Source organism: Calypte anna, chromosome Z (genome assembly GCF_003957555.1).
Source record: "Calypte anna isolate BGI_N300 chromosome Z, bCalAnn1_v1.p, whole genome shotgun sequence".
Classification (NCBI taxonomy): Eukaryota; Metazoa; Chordata; class Aves; order Apodiformes; family Trochilidae; genus Calypte; species Calypte anna.
In genome coordinates, this window is record NC_044274.1 from 4,271,006 (window position 1) to 4,292,120 (window position 21,115).

The window sequence follows — 21,115 nt, forward strand, 5'->3', positions numbered from 1 at the left end:
ATTTGAGCACATTTTATCTCAAGTTAAGTTTTTTTATAAGTTTCTTAGAATCACACATGAGAGTGCAGGGGAAAGATCACTAAGATGGTCAAGGGGCTGAAGCATGTCCTGCTAGGAAAGGCTGAGGTAAATAGAGTTTTTAAACCTTGGGAGAGAAAGGCAAAGAGAGAATCCAATTGCAGTCTCCTGCTGCTTGAAGTGAGGTTACAGAGACCATCAATCCAGCCTCTTCTCAGAGGTCAATAGTAAAAGGGCATGAGGCAATGAACACAAACTACAGCAAGGAAAATCCTGGCTGGTTGTAAGAAAAATAGGCTCTGGCACAGGCTGCCCAGAGCAGTGGTGGAATCCCCATCCCTGGAGGGACTTAAAAGCTGAGTAGATTTGATGCTGAGGGTCATGGTTTAGTGGTGGACTTGGAAGTGCTGGGTTAATGGTTTGACTCCTAAACATCTTCTCTAACCAAAATGATTCTATGATTCTGTGAAAAAAAAAGAGTCTTCCCAAGGAGAGGGATGCAGCCCTAGGATGGAAGAGCACACTGCTGAGGGAATCTCCACCCCTGAAGATTTTTCAAAACATCCCTTGGAAATGGCCTTGCAGTTAGCCCTGCTTGGACCAGGTTTCCCTTTTAACTTAACATTTTCCATAACTCCATGATCCTTTTCTTCCTCATATCACATCACATGTCTCTGATGTATCTGGGCTCATGTTTCCATGGGCTTCGCTGCAATGTGCCTTGCAAGATGTTGTTTCAGCATGCACTGCTTCACCCAGGAGTGGTCTCTTCTCCTGTTAGATGGTGGCAGGAATTGTGACCTGCAGCTCTGTCTCCTTTCTTTTTTTCCAACTCCCCCAGTTTAGTGGGAATTCACTGCTATGTTTTTGATGTAGGCAAGTTGTTATGCCTTTCTCCCAGTAAAGTGATGCTCCACTGAGCCCACACTCAGTTTTCATTTGGTGTTTGCTGGAGTAGCTTACTGGGTTGTGTTAGATAGGTTCCTCTTCTGTTCTTATCACCACAGCATCTCAGCTCCTTCTCGTGACACATTAGGCAGTGTGACTAATATCTGTTGCCTACTGTTTGTTCTGTCACCTTTTCCCAGAGGGAGAAGTGTGTGAAGCATCAAGTTGTGCTGGCCTAATTTTATCTTGTGTGTTGCTTTAACTTGTGTGGGGATGGTTTGCATATCTCCACAATGAGTGCTGTGTGTTTGCAGGTGAAAGAAAGATGCTCTGTACTTCAAGGAGGGTTGGTGAGGTTTTCAGTGACTCTCTGTTGCTTCTTTGGAGCTTTGTTGCTTCTTCTTCCATACTGGCTTCCAGGGGAGGTCTGACATTCTTAGGGATAGGCTTTGTTCATGACCTATGTCAGAGGAGCATATTTCTTCCTGTGCTTTACTCCATGTGTGAAAAGGTCAAATATTATGAAGACCATTTTCTAAGGACAAGTCACCACAGCAAACACTGCCCATACCAGAAGAGCACTGTACAGACTCTGAAGCTCAGCCCCATGTTCTACCACACTGTGCACTGCAGGAATTTAATCTTTGCCCTCACTCAAATGGTAGCTGAAGTTAGGCTGAAGTTTTTTCCCTTGTTTTGGCTCTTCACAGATCATTCTGAAGAACCTGACTAATCAAGAAGTGGCCATCTTTACCTATGGTGACTGGCTGTCAAAGGTGAAAAATGACAAAGGCAGTCTTGAGTGTGAGATGCCAGCTGTGATAAATGATGAGCAGATGATGGAGGACACGACATACAGCCTTCAGGTTAAAACCAGTGATGTTGTAGGTATGTCCATGGGGGATATTTTATGATTCTTTCAGTAAGAAGTTTGATCTTTACCAGTGGGAAACGTCTTCTGCTTAATTTGAAATGCTGGTTAAAAATAATTTAGCCTTACTATTGCAGAACACAATAACTCTGCCTGGCTGTTCATCATGATGGTGTTATTCTGTGGGACTCATCCTCATCTAAGCACTGGGCATAAAATAATTAGGCACAGGACTTATATTTCATTGCTTGCTGCTTCCTCCAAAGAAACCCTAACAGAGGTTATTCCCAGACCGTGTTGCAATGGTCAGGAGCCCAGTTTTCATTTTTGGCCAGCTGAAGTCCATATACACAGGGTATAAAAACCAGATTGTGGTCAGAGATGGTGGGCTCCAGGTTCTTGGTCAGCTCTATCTACTTTGCCCAAAGAGAAAAGCAATACTTCATAGAATCACAGAATGTTAGGGTTTGGATGGGACCTCTAGAGATGACCTAGTCCAGTCCCCCTGCCACAGCAGGATCATCTCGAGCAGGACACACAGGAACACATCCAGGCAGGTTTGGAAAGTGTCCAGAAAAGAGACTTTTCACCCATCTTCTCAAGGTGTTTTGAGCCCATTTATCTCCAATGCTTACGGACAGGTGAGCATCCACCCCTAAGTGCACACCAGACAGAAGAGGCTGAAGCATAAGGGAAGCTGCAGAGCTGTGAGAGCAAAGAAATGGGATTTCTCTGTCATTTCCTGGGATCCCTGCCTCTTTTCATGAGAACTTCTATCAGGCTGCTGAACGAAAGCTGCAGCCACGTAAAAGCTGCCTCATGCCAAAATGGGGCAAGCAAGAGATTGTCCTGCAGACACCTTCCTTGGAAGGCTGACCCTCTAAAAGGGAATTCTGCACATAATCACCTCCTAATCTCTATCTGTCTCTTGCTCTCTCTTTCTATATACATATATTTTTTTTTTTCCTTTCTGGAATTGCTGGTGGTAATTTATGCAGCTTGTGAGGTTTGATCTGAGAATATAAAAAGATTCCCCTGGCAGAGTGTCTTCATGCCATCTCACCATTTTTTATCTATCTGCTCTGTCTGCTTCTTGTCTGCAAAAACACATAGAGGAATAATGAAATAAAATAAAACTTTTAAAAACCCCCCCAAAAAAACAACAAAAACAAAACAAAAAAAGCCCCAACAAAGTCAGCAGTAAGGAAGAATTGCTTGTATATCTGGCAATCCATCTGGAACAATGGTAGATCTTTCTGTGACCTTTTTTTCTGTAATGCAGCCCTGGCTCACAAAGGTGATGGAAATAGAAACGAGAGGAGAATAGAAGATGACAGCAACAGCAGACAGATCTTCCCTTTCCTTTTGCATGATGATGAAACATTTTATTTCATTATGAACAGCAACAACCAGCAGGACTGAGCAGATTACAGTGAGGTTTCAGGGTCTGTTTGTGATTAAATCATGCACAGCCATGGCTTAATGCTGAACTTTACCCAGCTCATCCAAAGAGGGTACAATTCATGAACACTCCCCTCTTTGATCATTATGTATTCCATGGTTACTCCTGGTTGGTCCAGTTTAGGAAAAAAGGCATGGTTAGTTTGAACATGTTCCATCATCTCCTGCCACACTGACATTGTCTAGGGACAGCAATACTCCATAGTGAATAGAATCAGATGTATTTATTTCTAGGTACAAAATTTGTCTCTGCAATAGCTTTCAACTTTCCAGGGCTGAGAAATAAAAAAGAAAATTAAAAAAAAATAGAACATTCATCTCACCTATTTGTCACTCAGTAAAAAAGAAAAAGCTGTACTTCTGCTCTTAGATCCTTCTAGTCTAGACTCTCTCTGGTCAATTCATGTGAGAAAGGAGCCTTAATCAGTGGTCTGGACTATCCTTTGGAGAGCCTCTGACAGTCTTTCTTCATCAGATTCAGACAGAGCCAGCACAATTAAGCTCGGCTAGATGGACAAAGTTAGTGAAAATTAATCCCACAGAAAATGTCCTGCAGCAAACTAGAAACCAGTAGTCATTTCCTCCCCAGCATGTACATATTTAACAACTTTTTACTTTTTACTCCCACTTTACTTTTTCCTCAAAGAGGTCTTTGAGTCACAGTTTGGCTTTCCAGAAGTCATCCAACTAGTTCTGATCATGTAACCTGCAGAGGCTGCACCAGGGCAGGATTTCTCTCCTGCAAAGGTCAAATCTTCTCCCTTCCAAAGGTCAAATCCAGGTACCACCAGAAGTGCCCCACATGACAGCTCTCAGGGTACACACAGATGAGTGGGAGAAGTGGTTGTTACAGCAGACACATCACAGGTCAGATCAGCAATCTTTGGTTCAAACCAAGGTCCTCATTTACTCTTGATCTTACAAGAGAAGTAAACCAGGATATTATTTTCTTCAAGCTATGACCCACGGACAGGTCTGTGATGGGACTGGGGCACATGATGGCTCTTTCTGTGGCACAAAAATGTCCTTGCCTGTTAGTTTTGGTCACACAGACTGCCTGTGTTATATATGCAGGCATCACATACATGGTAGTGCAATAAAGATGGAGAAAGAATAAATACTTCTTCCTCATTCTCTCAGCATTAACAAACTAGGGTTTTTTTCCCTCAGCTGCTGTAATACTAATTATTATGTTGTCAGCTCAGCTACAGCCCACAAATGACATAATTTAGGACAGTTGGTGTCAGTTCCTAGTGCCTTGTCCAAGTCTCCAAGTCAAAAGGAGGACATTCTTTGCCCTCAGAAGGTTGTGATTGTTTAAAAAATGATGCAGCTGCTTAACAGGAATGATAAAATCACAGATATTTTTGTTGAATGAGGCCTCTGCTCTAGAGGTTCTTTTATCCATCTTCCTGCTCAAAGAACTATTGCCAGGAATAGGTCAAATCAGCTGAGTCTGCCCAAATGAGCCTAGGAGACCTCCAGGAATGGTGATGCCACCATCTCCCCAGGCACCTGATCCAGACCTGCACCAACTTCCTAAGAATTTTTTTTTTTTTTCCTGATGCCCAACCTGAATCTCCCCAGCAATTTGGCTCACTGTGGCATAGTCTGACATCTCCACACAGCAAATGACCCTCTTGTCATTATCACTCTCCCTCCACACGGTCAAAGGGCCTTTGCTCAAGCCCCCCAGCTCATCTCCTTTGGTGTCTCCTCACAGTTCTTCCCCAGCTCCTGTCCCTCTTAACAACCATCTGCTGAGCCTTCCTCAGTGCCTTGACATGGCACAGGGACACAAACTGGCACCATGGGCTCTTCAGTGTCAAGAAAAGGGGATCAGAGTTTCCCCTATCTGCTGGCCACTCTCCTCCTGAAGTAGCCAAATACTTGGTTTGCATTCAACACTTGAGAATTTGCTGTTGGCTCAGATTAAACCTGGATATGAATGTTTCTGCTGTAACCTCTGGGTCTTCTTCAGCTCCTCAGCATGTGCAAAGCTAGTTTCAACCCCTGATGCAGCACCTGACATTTCTCCTTGGGATTCCATTTTTCACAGAATTTCTGCTTGCCCAGTCCTCAGGTTTCTGAAGGAAACCTTCTGGGCTGGAATTCTGCCATTCAGTCACTCCCCAAAACTTAGTGTTACCCAGAAATCTGGTGAGGAGGGACTCTGCCCCATCAGTGATGAAGTTCAGAGCTGCAGAACCCAGTTCTGCAGAACCCAGTATTGACCCATGAGCTGTTCCACTCATTCCCAGTTAAGTCTTGTGCAACCCCAGTACCTTCACTTCTTCATTTGTCACAGTTCCTAAATGTTCCTGACAGCTTCCTGGAATTAATAACAACAACACACACACACCAAAAAATACCCCAAAGAAGCAAAAAACAACAACAACAAAAAAAAAAAACCAAAAAAGCCCAAAACAAGACTATAACAAGCAAACAAAACAAAAAACAAAAATTAAAACAAAAACAAAGGAAACAAAAAACAAAAAAAAAACAAAAAAACCAAAACCCAAAACCAAGCCAAAACTGGGGGAGACTTAAATAGGTGAAATGCACGTTGATTCAGCAATTTCTGTTCTTTTCTTTCCCATCTCCTGCTAATTGCTTGTGAGGGCAATGTCACGACGCAAGGCATTCATAAGCTTCTTCCTGCAGGGAAAATTTTGCTGAGAAACAGAAAAACCTTGTTTCTGTGCTTTTTGAGACCTACCATTAATTGGGAGTCTACTCCTTGTAAGGAAATGGACTTTCATTTGCTTTGTTCCTCACCTCAGCAAGCTTTAGGGTCATAACAGGTACTGCCAGATGAACTGGCTGAATCCCTGATGCTTTATCTTTCTTCTTAAGTCCTTCACAGGGAACTGCTGAAAATTAGCCCCAATTTAACATAGGCAATTTTTCACGTGGACAGCAAGTGCTACTTTGACTTTTCTCTGTGTGACTCTTTTTATCCTTTTTTTTTTCACTTTTTCCCTTCTTTTAATATTTTTTCCAGTCCCTTTGTAAGAGTTGTGATTTCTTCCTAATTTCTATATTGAAACAATTATCCCAAAGAAGTGGTGGTTTTCTCTAAGTTTTCCATCCCTCCAACTTTGTCTCTGCATTGTGCTGTGAATGGAGCTGTGGGACATGCTGTCCATGGGGCCTGAAAGTGGATTTATTATCCTCCTGTGTAATAAATGGTTTGACGGGTGATTAGAGTTTTCAGAGCTGGGATATCTGACCAAAGGCAGCAGAAACTGAATTTGTAAGACACATCTGTGTTCCGTGATCTAATTTTCATTTTCCAAAATTTAAAGGTTTAGGTTCTAACCCAGCAATGAATTTTTGATCACAGGGAATCAAATTTATTTCTATGGATCTGTTCTCTTACCATCAAAAATAAATTTTAAAAAAAAACAGTTAATTTTGGTCAAATTTTAAATAATACCAGATAAAATTGTGGTAGCCCCTTCATGTTTGTAAGGTCACTGAAGGTGATGGATTGCCCTTGAACTCTCCAGAAGTCTGGAAAACTTCTGCAACAAAATATGAGCAGTCATTGGCATGTGAGTTTCAATGTCAGGTAATAAAGATAATCTTAAAAATTATTCTTTTCCTTAACATGCAAATAAGAAGAGGTGGGAGCTGTTGGGACAAACTGTTGTGTGAGGAACTGTGACTTTTTCCATCAAATGTGGCATGGGTGATATGTTGGGAAACAGGAATACAGAAAGAAGACTTAGAGGAGGGGGAAACAGGTGACAAGATGATGAAGTGGTTTGGTTGATGACCTGCACTTTGCTTCCCAGTCCCTGTGCCACACAACACAGCACGAGACAGACCCCTGTGTGCCACAGGACAGCTTGGAAGAGCTTGTGTGGAGCTGCAGAAGGAAACCAGTGTAGAAAAGGGACTGTGTCCTACTGGAAAGGCCAGGGCAATGGGTACTAACACTGTGTATCTAAGAAAGTTAAAACCTATTCTTTAACACTCTTCCACAGATTGCTGGGTGTTGCTGGGTAAGACGTGTTGCTTCCCAAGAAACCCTGGAAAAATGGGAGTCATGATACTTTTTTTTTCCCCCCCCTATTAATTTCTCTCTTTTCTAGATCTTTAGATTAGGGAAATGTGTCCTATCATGTAGTTTAATCTGCAAGACAAAGCTTTTACAAGGGCATGGCCTGACGGGACAAGGGGAAATGGTTTCAAGGTGAGAGAGGGGAGGTTGAGATGAGATATTAAGAGAAATTCTTTGTTGTGAGGGTGCTGAGCCCCTGTGCCAGGCTTCCCAGAGAAGCTGTGGCTGCCCCATCCCTGGCAGTGTCTCAGACCAGGTTGGATGGGGCTTGGAGCAACCTGGGCTGGTGGGAGGTGTCCCTGTCCATGGAAAGGGGGTTGGGAATGGATGAGCTTTAAGGTTCCTTCCAATCCAAACCATTCTGTGATTCTATGACACTGATGTCCTCTGCAAAGTGATGCAATCCACAGTGCTCCATCAAGAGCTCCTTCTCCTTGGCAGTGCTGGAATCATGGTCACCAGACCTTAAATGGAAGGAGAAAACATTCCAGCTGTATCTGGAGGATAGTCTGGAAGAGCTAGATTGTTAGATACCATGGGATTTCCTCATTGCAGGATCCTGCACACGTTCACCAGAAGTTGTTGTCTGTGCCCAGAGAAACCAGATCATCATTGCAATCTCCTCCAGACTGCCTTTGATGTCTCCATCTCCATGCAGCTGGAGTCTGGGTGCCAGCCCAGCACTGCAGGAAATTTCCTGATGATGTGCCTTGCTCTTTCCTTCCAGGAGCAGGCACTGATGCCAACGTGTCCTTAATCCTCTTTGGGCAGCACGGGGACAGCGGGACCTTGGCTCTGAAGGAGTCCAACAAGTCTAACAAGTTTGAGAGGAACCAGATGGATGAATTCCACTTCTCAGACATGCTGAGCCTGGGAGACCTCTGCAAAGTGCGGATCTGGCACGACAACAAAGGTCAGGGCAGTGGCTTGGTTTGAGGGGGGAGAGGCTGGGAAAGCACTTTTGCTCCAGGAAAGACAACTTCATTCCTATCTGGACTGACATTTCATACAGGAGATCATGGCCCATGCCTGCTGGTGGTCTCTGCTCTGAGGGGTCTCCATCTCCAGTCAGAGCTTGGGGCCACCACTGCAGTGTGGATCATGGCAGGTCCTCCAACCTCCAGGAAAACCATCCAACCAGTTATCCCAACAAACACCCCAGCTTTGGTTATGCAGCACCTTTTCATCAGCCACCATGGCTCTGTCCCAACAATTTCGTGATTACCACCCTGACACCAACACCTGAGATACTGCAGTCTGGCACAACGTCGTGAGTTTTAGAAGACAGAAATGGAGATCTGTGTCTATCTTTGTTAAATCACTGCATCGTGTGGTGAGTGTGCAGTGCCCTGCTGAGAGAGACTCTGACATTTCCCTACTGAGGGACACCCCAGGAAGAGCAGAGCATCACTGACACACTCGTTTGTGTTGTTATTCAGGTACCATGCAGCATCTTGTAACAAATGCATCACTCACACTGCTGTGGTGTCATTTCTTCCTGCCTCATCTTCACCTAAAAGAAATGATCTTGCATTAATGATGGTTTGCATTAATGATAACGGCAGGGCCACCTGTCAGGTGGAGCTTCATGGTCCCCAGAGATCTATGAGGGTCAGTAGTGGTTTGGGCAGTAGTATTAATTTATAGTATTGAATATTATAGTGTTTATATGTTTAAATATATATTTATCTATTAGATATATAAAACATATATGATGTATTTATATATTATATAAATATATATACATGTATATATACACATTTATTTATTAATGCAGTATTTATTATAGTCCTGGGAGGAATGGCAGCAGGACTACTCAGACTTTACCAGGCTGTACTGAGGCAGTGAATCTATGTCTGGGCTGGGGTTTTATCTCAGTGTGGGCTCCTCCTGGCCATCATTTTCTTGACTTCAAGTTTTGGCAGATGAGGAAGGCTGCATCTCATGCCATGTTAACAAAAGACACTGCCTCCTGATGAGAATTTCCCACTGGAAGGTTGCCTCCTTATATTAAACACACACACATATATATATATATATATATGTATATATACTGTGAAATATGGCAAGTACAACCATTCATCTAACAGGATTGCTTATTCCAAGCCACTGCAAGCTTTGGACTCATATTTATCACTCCCACAACACAGGACAATTTGGTTGATTAACCTCTGTAACACCGTGTCATATAGCTGGTGCTGAATGAAATAAGTACGCTGATTTTATCTGATTTTAGCTGCAAAAACACTTGTTACCTGAATCTGCATTTTAGACACAGAAACCAAAATATCCACTGGAGTTTTAGCTATTCAGACAGGCATCTCTGCAGCTGCTGGGGTGGTTTGGATGTCCTGAGATCAACAAGAAATCAACAAAGATTTGGAGATTCATTTTCAGTTCCATATACCAGCTAAAACTGGAGATTCCGTTTTCAGTTCTGTCACCAGCTAAAATGTCTCCACAGAGGCACTGTGGCTCCCTAGCAAGGGGTGATGTTAACAGAACAGAATACACCCACTAGGTCAGAGCTGATCCCTAGGACTGGGATGTAGGAAGATGAGAAATGGATCAGATGGAGGCCTCTCAAGCCCAGCAGTGTTTTCAGCAGGAGCATCACTGGGTGCCCCAGGATGAGGAGGAAATGAGTGACCATGTGTAGTCCTTCCCCAAGCCTCTGCAGCTTTATTACCTGTAGCTCAGGCACCTCCTGAACTGGTATTATTTTTATCTGTTAAGTAACTTTCTATGAAATGTTCTTATTCAAGTGCCTGCCCAGGCACCTCAGGAAGACATTTACCACTCACAGCATCCTGTGGCAATGGGTCCCATGGGTCTGGTCTCTGCCCTGTGGCAAGTGAGTCCTGTTAATCTAAGAGGGTTTGCTGCCTTTTCCCTCTGCCACAAGTGATCACAGTTCACCTCCTCCCTGCCACTGCTGATGCTGCTTATCTGGGGAGTGACCACATTGCAGCTGAGCTATGGTAGCTGCTGCCTGCATCTCCTTGGTTAGTGGCAAAGGGAAGTAAGAGAGCTCAGCCTTAGGCTAAGCAGTAAGTAGGCTCAATTAGTTCCAATTTGCTAAGAGAAAACCACCACAAGTCAGCTAGGATAATAAATCATGCATCCAGAACTAGAAAAAATACCTTGTGCTTATGACATGTAGTGACAGGACGACGAGGAGCAAATTCAAACTGGAAAAGGGTGGATTTAGATTACACATCAGAAAGAAATTGCTTACTGTGAGGGTGCTGAGCCCCTGTGCCAGGCTTCCCAGAGAAGCTGTGGCTGCCCCATCCCTGGCAGTGTCTCAGGTCAGGTTGGATGGGGCTTGGAGCAACCTGGGCTGGTGGGAGGTGTCCCTGACCATGGAAAGGGGTTGGGAATGGATGAGTTTCAAGGTTCCTTCCAACCCAACCCATTCTGGGATTCTGTGGCTAAAAATACACATTGCAACCTCATATTCTCTTTCCTCTTTTCCCTCGTATCACTGGTTTCCATTTATAAGTAACAGAGTTTTTACCAGACCTAGCTGACTGCAGCGTTAAGCCTTGGACAAACAACATGCTCAGGTTTTGTTCAGCAAAAATACAGTTGTTTCTTTTTTTTTCCCTCAGGAAGAAGGGCAACTGTAGTTTAAATCATAACATATGTTGTCTTCCATTGTTCTTGCATTAGTCATGGTGAAAAGCATACCCCATCTAAAACTTCACACAATGCAGCATGTCAGTTTCTTGAGAGGGCTGAGTATTTATTACTGCTGGGATCCCAGGCTATAGCTAACCTTGGTATATATGCCTGCTCCCCCTGTATAATTTAGACAAATTTGCTGTGCCACTTGTTAGAATTCCTGTTTCTATATTTCGGAAGGGAGTAGTGGGGCCAGGGGATGAGGGTCTTATATGTTCTTCATCAGATGCTTTGGGGACTCTGGGTGTTGAAAAAAGATGTGTTTTTATGTACCATTACTTCGAGGCATCAGATGTTGATCATCCTTTCCCTACCTTCTTTTTTCTAAACATTTCTAAACGTTTTCTAAACGTATTCTGGACTTAAATGTTCTCTCTGCCTGTTGAAACTCAGTTTCACACTGGCCTTCCCCATTGCTCCTCACAAGCTGAACACATGAATGGGTGGTGTTCTGGCCCTAATTTTCTTGATAATCAACCTTAATGGCATCACCAGACTCTTTTGATGCACGTTATGTACCTCGAGCATCTACGAGCTAGTTAAGGAAACTACTAGCTATCGTAAAATAGGTACTATCTTCTTTTTCTTTCTAGTCCTTGCAAGAAGTCAACCAATATGCCTCTATTTCAGGCTAAAATACGTTTGCATGGCTTGTACAAGAGACCTACTTTGCCGTCTCAGCATCCCTGACCCTCAGCAAGGCTTCTCCACAGTGGTTTTGCTCCCAGTTGACATCCCACTTGTGTTTATCCTTTCACTGAAATGTGGCTGCAGTGGGGTGTTCAGAGCTGAACAGGCAGTAATTGCAGTGGCAAAGACTGTCAGAAGGTTTTTAAACTGCAGGCACTGTGTTTGCCTCCTCTGGAAAAGCATGTCAGTTTTATGGTCCCAATTTAATGCTCTGAAATGCCATTTTCTCAGAAAAACCTGCTGAGTGGCATCTCTGTATGAGATGTAAAGGAGGAATGAAGCCCCTATCTAATTCCTCTGACTTCGGGAAAATTAATTAGGGAGGAAACCAGTGCTCATTTGAGAACAGGCAGTTTAGACACTTCTCAGCTGTAATTCCAAGGAACTTCTCCCAGATTTTTCAGATGTTTAGAGCTCACCAGTGGGACTCTGGTAACAATGAATTGCTGTGAATGAAATTTAGTTTTCAGCTTTGCTCCATGTCTTTTTATCTTGCCCCTGTTTACTTCAAGATACTGTTCAACCTAATATATTTAGACTCCCTGAGCAAATTTAATCTTTTCCAGACTCCCCATCTCCTGATCTCAGATAGGCACTGTGTATTTTCTCATATCTCAGTTCATTTACTTCTACATTTATGCAAGATCAGTATCTGTAGGTCTGTAGAAATGCTGGCTTTCTAAATATAAGCCTCTGGTTTTTTCTCTTTTTTAAGAACTAAATCACCATTCTGGAAGAATGGTGTAAATTTTTCCAATATCCCAGTACAGGAAATATTTACCTTAAAAAGTAGTTACCTTGACACCCATCCCACCCTCTCAACCCTCTTTTTTTTTTTTTTTTTTTTTTTTTTTTTTGTCTTTTTCATTGCCTTTTTCTCTTTGCAACAAGAAGATACAGGAAATCTGGATTTAGCTCCCTCATCTGCCTGAGTGGATTTGAACCCAGATGATAGGCAGTCTTTTTAAAGTCATTAATTTTGTGTTCTTGATTATCTCAGTTGCCATCAGCCAAGGGGAGCCAGAAAGAGCCTAATTATGGATAAACCAGACTTCTCAGTGTTTTCGTAGGAGCAAGGACGAAAGTAAATAACAAGGTTATTCAACCTAACCTTTCCTTCGCCTTGACAAGGCTTTTCTCTCAATTATTCTGACTGCTGTGACATTCTCTGACTTTTACATGGCCTAAGTGCCCTTGTGATGCATTAAGGGGGCTCTTCCAATGGAGAAAGTATCTTATTCCCCTTTCTTCACCTGGACTCAACTCAAAAAACATTCACACACCTTTGTCTGCCCTTTTCTTTCTCTGAAGGAACTACTTTTTAAGGATCAGTATCTTAGATCAGATATTAAATTGTCCAGACCCTGAAATTTCAGTACACAGCTTTTCCAGAAATATATTTTTGCAATTCACAGACCCGATACCAAAACTCTTTGGCACTTCTCACCCATAATTATGAAAAGAAACCTAAAAATCATGAGGGTTGGAAGGGAGCTTAAAGCTCATCCATTCCCAAGCCTTTTCCATGGGCAAGGACACCTCCCACCAGCCCAGGTTGCTCCAAGCCCCATCCAACCTGACCTGAGACACTGCCAGGGATGGGGCAGCCACAGCTTCTCTGGGAAACCCCTTCTTCCCTTTTAGCTCTTTGTAAGGATTAGCTCAGCAATCAGACTATAAAAGGACTTTTTGAAGCCTTTCTCAGTACTTGACTGGTGTCTTATAACCTCTGGGGCAGATTTGTTACATATTTGTTTCTGCTTTGAACAAAATAAAGAGAGGAAGAGAAAAGCAGGTATAAAACTGACAAAGAAAGGGGGAGCCCACCATCCCCCTGGTTTTGTTGATGGATCTGTACAGAGGAAGACAACACCAATTCTTTCATCTTTCTGCATAGATTGAACTCAACAACTTAGGCATGGCAGAAGTGGGCATGCAAGCTGCATCCCTGTGTAGCATGCCAGCAACCATGTCATGGCTGCTTGACCCTTCAGATTGCCCAAATCTGGGTTTAGTCCCTTGGGAAACCTCAGGTCCCACACACAGAACTCTCCTCAGTGCCATGGACCTTCCTCTCTCTTCAAGGCCAGGTTTCTTTCTCACACTCAACAGTCCTATCAAAAAGATATTGCTAAGGCTGTACAGTGCAAGCAGAAAAGAGAGTAAACATCTTGTAATCTGGAGTTGATATAAAGTAGGAAAAAAAATAAGTAAACAGACAAAACAGCAGACTTGGAGAGAAGGTGAAGACTTCATTGTCGACCTTGAGGAGTCCTTCAGATCTTCCCAATCTCTTGTAACTGCAGAACCCTTCACTAGAGAGAGGAAAGAGCCCAGAGGTCCAGGTGTAGATATAGAATTATCAGTTCTGTAAAAGCTTCTCTTCCTACAAGTCTCTTTTTCTCCACTTAGGGACAAATTATCCTGCACCCTTGTTAAATGCTCTTGCATCAAGTATGTCTCAATGAAACACAAAATATAGTTCAAGTGCAGGAATATCATCTGAGAAACTGTTAAATCTTCTGTTAACTCTGAGCTGTTAAGTGCTTTTGCACAGAAGCACTTTATCTGCAAGATGGGTGATGTGTTTCTGAAAGTAATTTATGGGTGGATTGGATCTCACTCAGATCTTAGACTGAAGAAGACAGCAGGGGAGGGAGGACAGCAGACCAGTTTTCTAGAACTGTCCCAAATGTTAGGCTTTTTCCCTGTCAAAGGTTGTGAGAGGTTTTGCATTGCCTGCCTGCCCTGATGAGAAACGTTGTGGTGTGAGCTGGCATGATCCTAAAGGAGAGACACACAAACAAAATGGATCTATTTTTATTCTGCCACTGTCTTGCTGAATGACCTTGTGTAAATCACGTCCCCGTGCCTCATTTTCAATTATGTAAATTGGAGATAAAAATTATTCACCTTCTTAAAGGGTTTTGAGATGTGCTGGTGCAAAGCTAGATACCATGATTTTAACAGCTCGCAATTAGCTCTCCATTTCTGGAGATCCAGCACTGCTATTGAAATTCCCACCACTTTCTGGATTATGTCTCACGTGGTGAGGTTTAGGGATGGATGGTCACCTAACCAGGCAGGAGGTAAATAATGTCAGGGGATACGAGGCTGATGAATTGTGTTTGCAATGGTTACTACTTTACATATCAGGAAAGGTGAAAATTTAAGAAAAAAATATTATAAAAACATGCAGTTAGGGGGCTAAGCAGCCCTGGTTGATGGTTCTGAAGAAGCGATTCTTCACTGGCCCATGATCAATGTCCCCAGAAGGAGGGGGACATAAATCCCAGCAGGGTTTTTCTTTTAAAAAAGTGATGGCAGCTATTATCCTTGAGCAGACATCAGCTGCTTCCAAAACCAAACTGAAGAAGATCTGCTACAGATGGACAAGGAGCAGAGGGAGAGGTCAGTGAATATGGCTAAAAAAGGTGGACACAACTTCCACTACCCAAGCCTGGATATGGATCTTCCAGCCCAGATCTGATCCCATCATCTCTTGCTTTGCAAGAGACAGAGTCCAGAGGGACCAGCTGGCTGGTGAGTAGTGAATCCAACAGATTCTCTTCCTGCTCAGGTTATTTTCACTTCTGTGTGTGTCAGCATATTTTAGGGGTGAATACAGGTGGTGTAAATGGTGGCTGTTCCCAAGAGAGGCAAAGGAAACTTGTGGTGCTGCTGCAGGGTGGGGCCTCAGTGACATGGAGCAGCAATGCCACTGCCTGTGTTTCATCTCACAGAGTCAGAATCTCACTGCAGAGATGCAGGACAAGGAGCTTGCAATCCAACCTCTCTGTCCAGCATCAGGGAAGAACAAGACTTTTAGCACTGCCTGTGAAAAAATCCTTGCAGATGTACACAGCATCACCTGTTTGCCAGCCTGAGGGAGGAGGATAAATGGGACAAATAAGTGCTCTTTTGGATAAGGACACTTGGGGGAGAGAATATATTTCTCTGTCTGACACTAAATTATTCAACTGCCAGAGTCAAGCAAGCAAAACAATTCTGTTTTCCCCAAAGCCCTTCTCCTCCTCTAATTACATCTGAAATGTTTTGCATGCTGTAGAATATGTCCCTTCCAGCTGCAGACTCTTCAGGAGCCTGCGTGGCACGGCCATGGGTTTTCTGAGGGTGTGTTTGCTGCTGGGGATTCTGATGGCAGCAAACCAGACCCAGAATGAAGCACCTTTTGTTACAAACATCAAACTTGTTGTGGTGATGGGGGATCTTCCACATGGGCACAGTGGTGGCCAAGCTGATTTAAAGACCATGAGCTGCATAATCAAGTGGGGGTTGCTGAAATAAGTGCATCTCTTCTCTCCAAAAAGAGAAATGGAGACAAATATTGTGTCCCTAGTTTTTACTGTGGTCACTGTGGAAAAGCACAGTGTGGTCTCTAAGGCATTGATGCAGTTTGTGCACCTCTGCTCTCCTGGTACTGTTGGATGAGATGCCAACAGAATGCAAACAGATCTGCTCTGACTCTTCTGCAAGCACCAAAAGTTGACTGATAGAGCAGCTGTGGCTTTCACAGTGAATCAGGTTTCACCATCCATCCATCTGTATCCAGGGAACAGGCTGATGAGCCATAGCTGAAGACATCCTCCAGTTTCTCCTGCACAGCCAGGCTCTGTGAGCAGGGGACAGGACCTGGGAAATTCCTTCCACTCTGCTATATCCTGTAGCAGGATGCTCTGCCTCAGTGTGGGAAAAGAGATTCAACATTCTCTCTGCTCTCTGGTGAAAAACAACTCCCAGATAAGCCAGAAGGTCACGTTGTGCCTTGCTGCTGGAAAACAGTGTGGAGCAGCTGGACCAGGCAAGGGAAAAATAGAAACCTGATAAAGAAAGAGAGAGAAAAATGTTCTTATCTCATAAAAACACGAAGCCAGAAGGATCCCTGAGACAAGAGATGAGGTTTGGCTTAGCAATGGATGAGGGGCAGTCATCACTTCACTCCACAACATCCTAGTCCCACTCTCCATGGGGTGGGATCCTGACACTTTCCCCATCAGGTGTGTTTGATGTTCCCCCTCCAGCAGGGACATCCCTGGGATGCTGTGAGAAAGGGAGCTATGGGTAGGGGAGGTAACATCAACCCCTGCTCAGTAATTAAGCCAGCTCTGAACTACTGCTGGGGTTATCACTCTAGATCTGGTAAATGCCAATGAATAAGTACCTGGCCCAGTGCTTACACTGGAGACTAGAGATCCTGATTTGTGTCCTTCAGCACAATCACATCATTATTAAAATTTATAATGAATTTATGATTTTGCTTTTTGTGCACAAACACTCTCATCTGCCATTCTAAACCCACACAGGACACATCCACACCACTTTTCCAGCTTCTCCTCATTTCTTCACTGATGCCCCCTTCATAAACCACCTTGTGCTGAGGATTTGATTCCTTTAGGGTTATGTCCCTAGAGTTATTTCCCTTAATGTTGTATCTGAGGTGCTGTGAGCCCATTGCTCTGCAAAATCCACACAAGGATATCCATGTAAACAGAAATATCCTGAAACCAGGATTTCATGACCTGGAAGGTGTTTCTGCCTGCACAGCTTCTTTTCCTTCCATTGGTGTTCTCCCAAGCATGTGCAGTCAGCTCAGTGGAAATTCTCACATACAGACTCCATATCTTTACCAGATCAATGCAAAAATAAATTAAATTCCCACTCTGAAGTAAGCAGAAAAGTTTCTTCAGCCCCAAACCATTTCAGCCCCTTCCATTTTGACATCAACTTTTAATGAGTTTCATGCTCTGGAAATGGAACCCTTGATGTGACCACTCCTGGAACCAGGGGACATGGGCAGGGTGAGAAGATGTGCTGCTCTAGGGGTAAATTATTTCTCTGGTGAAATAGAAAGCAATACAGGGTACTTCTACAGCTTCCAGGACTCCTAACCTAAGGTGGTAACCATGAGGAAGAAAAAGGAAAGAACATCTCTAGTGAGAGGAAAGAGAAACATTTTTCTAAGAGCTGTTTGATTTATAGAATCTTATAGAATCATTTAGGTTAGAAAAGACCTTTAAGGTCATTGATTCCAACCATTAAGAAAAGGAGAGGTACCCTTGTGCCATAAGGAACACCCTGTTAGTATTTTATTTTCAATGTCAATGCCCTGACAGAGCCCAGAACTTACTCTATAAATAGCCCAGAGCTGAAAAATCCATCTTCTGCAGAGAACACCAAGAAAAGCAGCAAGAGACCTGGTTAGAAAAGCCAAAGCTCAATTAGAATTAAATCTTGCCAGGGACACCAAGGGGAATAGAAAAAAGAAATATTAATGAAAAAGGAAGCCAAGGGAAGGTGTGGGCCCCCTCAGAAAGGAAACAGCAGAACCAAGTGATATGGAGAAGGCTGAGGTTCTCAATTATTTCTTTACCTCAGTCTTCACTGGCAAGGGCTGCAGCCACACTCCTGAAGTCACAGAAGACAGTGGCAAGGGCTGGAAGGAAGAACTTCTCATTGTAAGTGAAGATCAGGTTTGTGACCATCTGAAGAACCTGGAAGTGAACAAGTCCATGGGACCCAGTGGGATACACCCATGGGTACTGAGGGAACTGATGGATGTGGTTGCTAAACCCCTGTCTGTTATATTCCAAAAGTCATGGCAGTCTGGTGAAGTCCCCACTGGCTGGAAAAGAAGAACAACCCCCATTTTCAAAAAGGGAAAGAAGGAATATCCAGAGAACTAAAGGCTGCTCAGCCTCACCTCTGTGCCTGGTGAGATCATGGAGCAGATCCTCCTGGAGGCATGGCTGAAGCAGAAGGATAATTCAAGAGGTGATTTGGTGTAACAAACACAGCTTCACCAAGGACAAATCATGCCTGACATATCTTGTGGCCTTCTATGAAAAAGTCACAATATCAACAGACAAGAGAAGAGCAACCAACAGCATTTACCTGGACCTGAGCAAAGCCTTTGACAAAGTCCCACAAAACATCCAGCACATCCTGCTGTATCTTTTTTAACAGCTACAGACAATTCAATTTCATAGAATCACAGACTGCTTTGGGTTGGAAGAGACCTTAAAAGTTACAACCCCATCCAGTTCCAACCCCTTTCTTTCCATGGTCAGGGACACCTCCCACCAGCCCAGGTTGCTCCAAGCCCCATCCAACCTGACCTGAGACACTGCCAGGGATGGGGCAGCCACAGCTTCTCTGGGAAACCTGGCACAGGGGCTCAGCACCTTCACAACAAAGAATTTCCTCCTAATGTCTAACCTAAATGTCCCTTTTTCCATTTGAAACCATTCCTTCTTGTCCTATCACTCCGTGCCGTTGTCCTAAGTCCCTCCTCAGCTTTCCTGGAGCTCCTTCAGGAGCTGGATAGTGCTCTAAGTTCTCCCTGGAGGCTGGCAGGGCTGGCACTGCTCAGCTTGAAGAAGGCTCAGAGGGATTTTATCGATGTGAACTAGTATCTGATGATACATATAGAGGATGGAGACAGAACTCTTCTCCCCAGTGGCTGGCCCAGGACAAGAGGCCATTACAGGAAATTAATAAATTAATACAGGAAATTAAATTTAAACATAAGAAAAAAGCTTTTTTCCTCTGCACAGTTAGTCAAAGACTGGAACAGGTTGCCCAGGGAGGTTGTGGAGTGTCTGCTCTTTGGAGATATCAAAAACCTGACAGGACACAGCCCTCAGGAACCTGTTTCACTTGAGCTTGCTCTAAGCAGGAAGCTGGATGAGTTGTTAACCAGAGGTCCCCCCCAGCCACCATGATTCTGCAGTTCTGTGCCCCCAAAGTGTGAGGGGCAAGTGGTGTCTTTGGTTGAGGTCAGTGCTTTGTAGCTGGTTCAGGAAGGCATGGTACAAAGTAGGGATGGGTGTGAGGCTGGCAGAAAACTGACAACACATGATATGGAGGGATTGCACAGGAGTAGGGTGACTTGTTGATGTAACTCAAAAAAAGTACCATAATTTCCTTTTCAGGCCTAAAGATTAATATTTGCAAACTGAGGAAGTAGGCAGAGGGCAGTGAGTTCTTGGAAGATCAAGAGCTTTTTAATGTCTCTGGGGTGTAAATAGTAAGTCACCAGAGATCTGTCATCATGAGCATTACCTTTCTTTGTCTGACTAATAACAGGACTTGTGACTAGAACTGCCAGAAATTCCTGTCCCCCCAAGCACAATAAGGACTTACTCTATTTCAAAAAAGAAATCAGGAAATAGTCCCCAAATGCCCTTTTCTTCATTTTCAAGTTGCTTTTCCACTGAAGAAAAAAAAAACAAACAAAAAAACAAACCCAAACCCCAAAACAAACAAACAAACAAACAAAACAACACATAAAACATAAGGTTGTCCTTGCTGAAGCATCCAACACTTTAGCCTGTTCTGTGTTCATGTCCAGTCACAGCATTAGTGAATTCACTCTGGTTGCTTGGCAAAGCCAGCACAGCATGGATAATTTCCTTGCATTTGCTGGCTGGCAGTGTCAAAGGAGCAAGCTGTAATTTTGTAATTTACCTTCTGACTTCCAAGTACAAAGGGCCTCAGGAAATTTCAGGCTATAGGGAAAGACACTGAACCCTATAGCTTGTGGCCACCCAGCACTCCTGAAATGTGAAGGGAGTGCACCACAAACCATGTCCATATTGCTGTATCTTTTTTAACAGCTACAGACATGTGATGGGAGGTAGGGGGCTAGGTGGAACATTTCCTTTGGCTTGACAGCTTCATGTTTCACATAAAATGGAAGGAAAAGCCAGCTGTGGGTTCTGTGACAGATGTAGCTCCATTCACTTTCACCCCCTAAACTTTTGCCCTGGTTCTGCCAGCTCACCACTGCTGCTTCTGGTACTGCAGAAGCCCCATCTCCTACAAAGTGCTGGGCAAGGACAAGGAATGGTCCTTTGGCCAGAGATCTTGAAATCTAGTTTATCCAGAACCTTGTCTGTGATCAAAAGACACTGATTTTCTCAAAAACTTGGCCTGACCCTAGAAGTTGGACCAGATTCTGTTCTTGAGCAAGATGGTTTTGCTTTCAGCGTCAGAACAAGGTTGTGTTCATTGTTGACATTACCTGAAGGAAACACCAATCGTTTCTAGCACCAGCAGGGTGCTACTGAGGAGAGGTGTCTCACCCCCTTATCAAGCTGTGAGAAAACATGGAAAATTTTGGTTTTTTATTATTATTATTATTATTTTTACTAGGAATTGCACCAGGTTGGCACTTGGAGTACATTGATGTGACAGACTCTGCCATGGACAAGACGTTTCGTTTCCAGTGTGACCGCTGGTTGGCTAAGGGTGAAGATGATGGGCAACTCATAAGGGAACTGGCTTGTGCCAACAATGACATCCTGGAACTGAAGGAACGTACCAGTAAGTTTAGAGCTGGCTTGTGGTGTTTGCTGAGGGACCTCAGGAGGTTATGAGACCACATCTTCTACAAGCTGCTCCCCTAGGGG

The 21,115-nt window shown here is 43.7% G+C and overlaps 1 protein-coding gene across 1 annotated transcript in view; it reads left to right on the forward strand.

Moving 5' to 3' along the window:
• The window catches only part of LOXHD1 (lipoxygenase homology domains 1), a 133,062-nt gene that overhangs the window by 105,202 nt on the left and 6,745 nt on the right, over positions 1-21,115 (forward strand). The window contains exons 36-38 of the mRNA XM_030466835.1: positions 1,617-1,794; positions 8,035-8,220; positions 20,859-21,029. Coding sequence (XP_030322695.1) covers positions 1,617-1,794; positions 8,035-8,220; positions 20,859-21,029 — 535 coding nt within the window. The remainder of the gene's footprint in view (positions 1-1,616; positions 1,795-8,034; positions 8,221-20,858; positions 21,030-21,115) is intronic.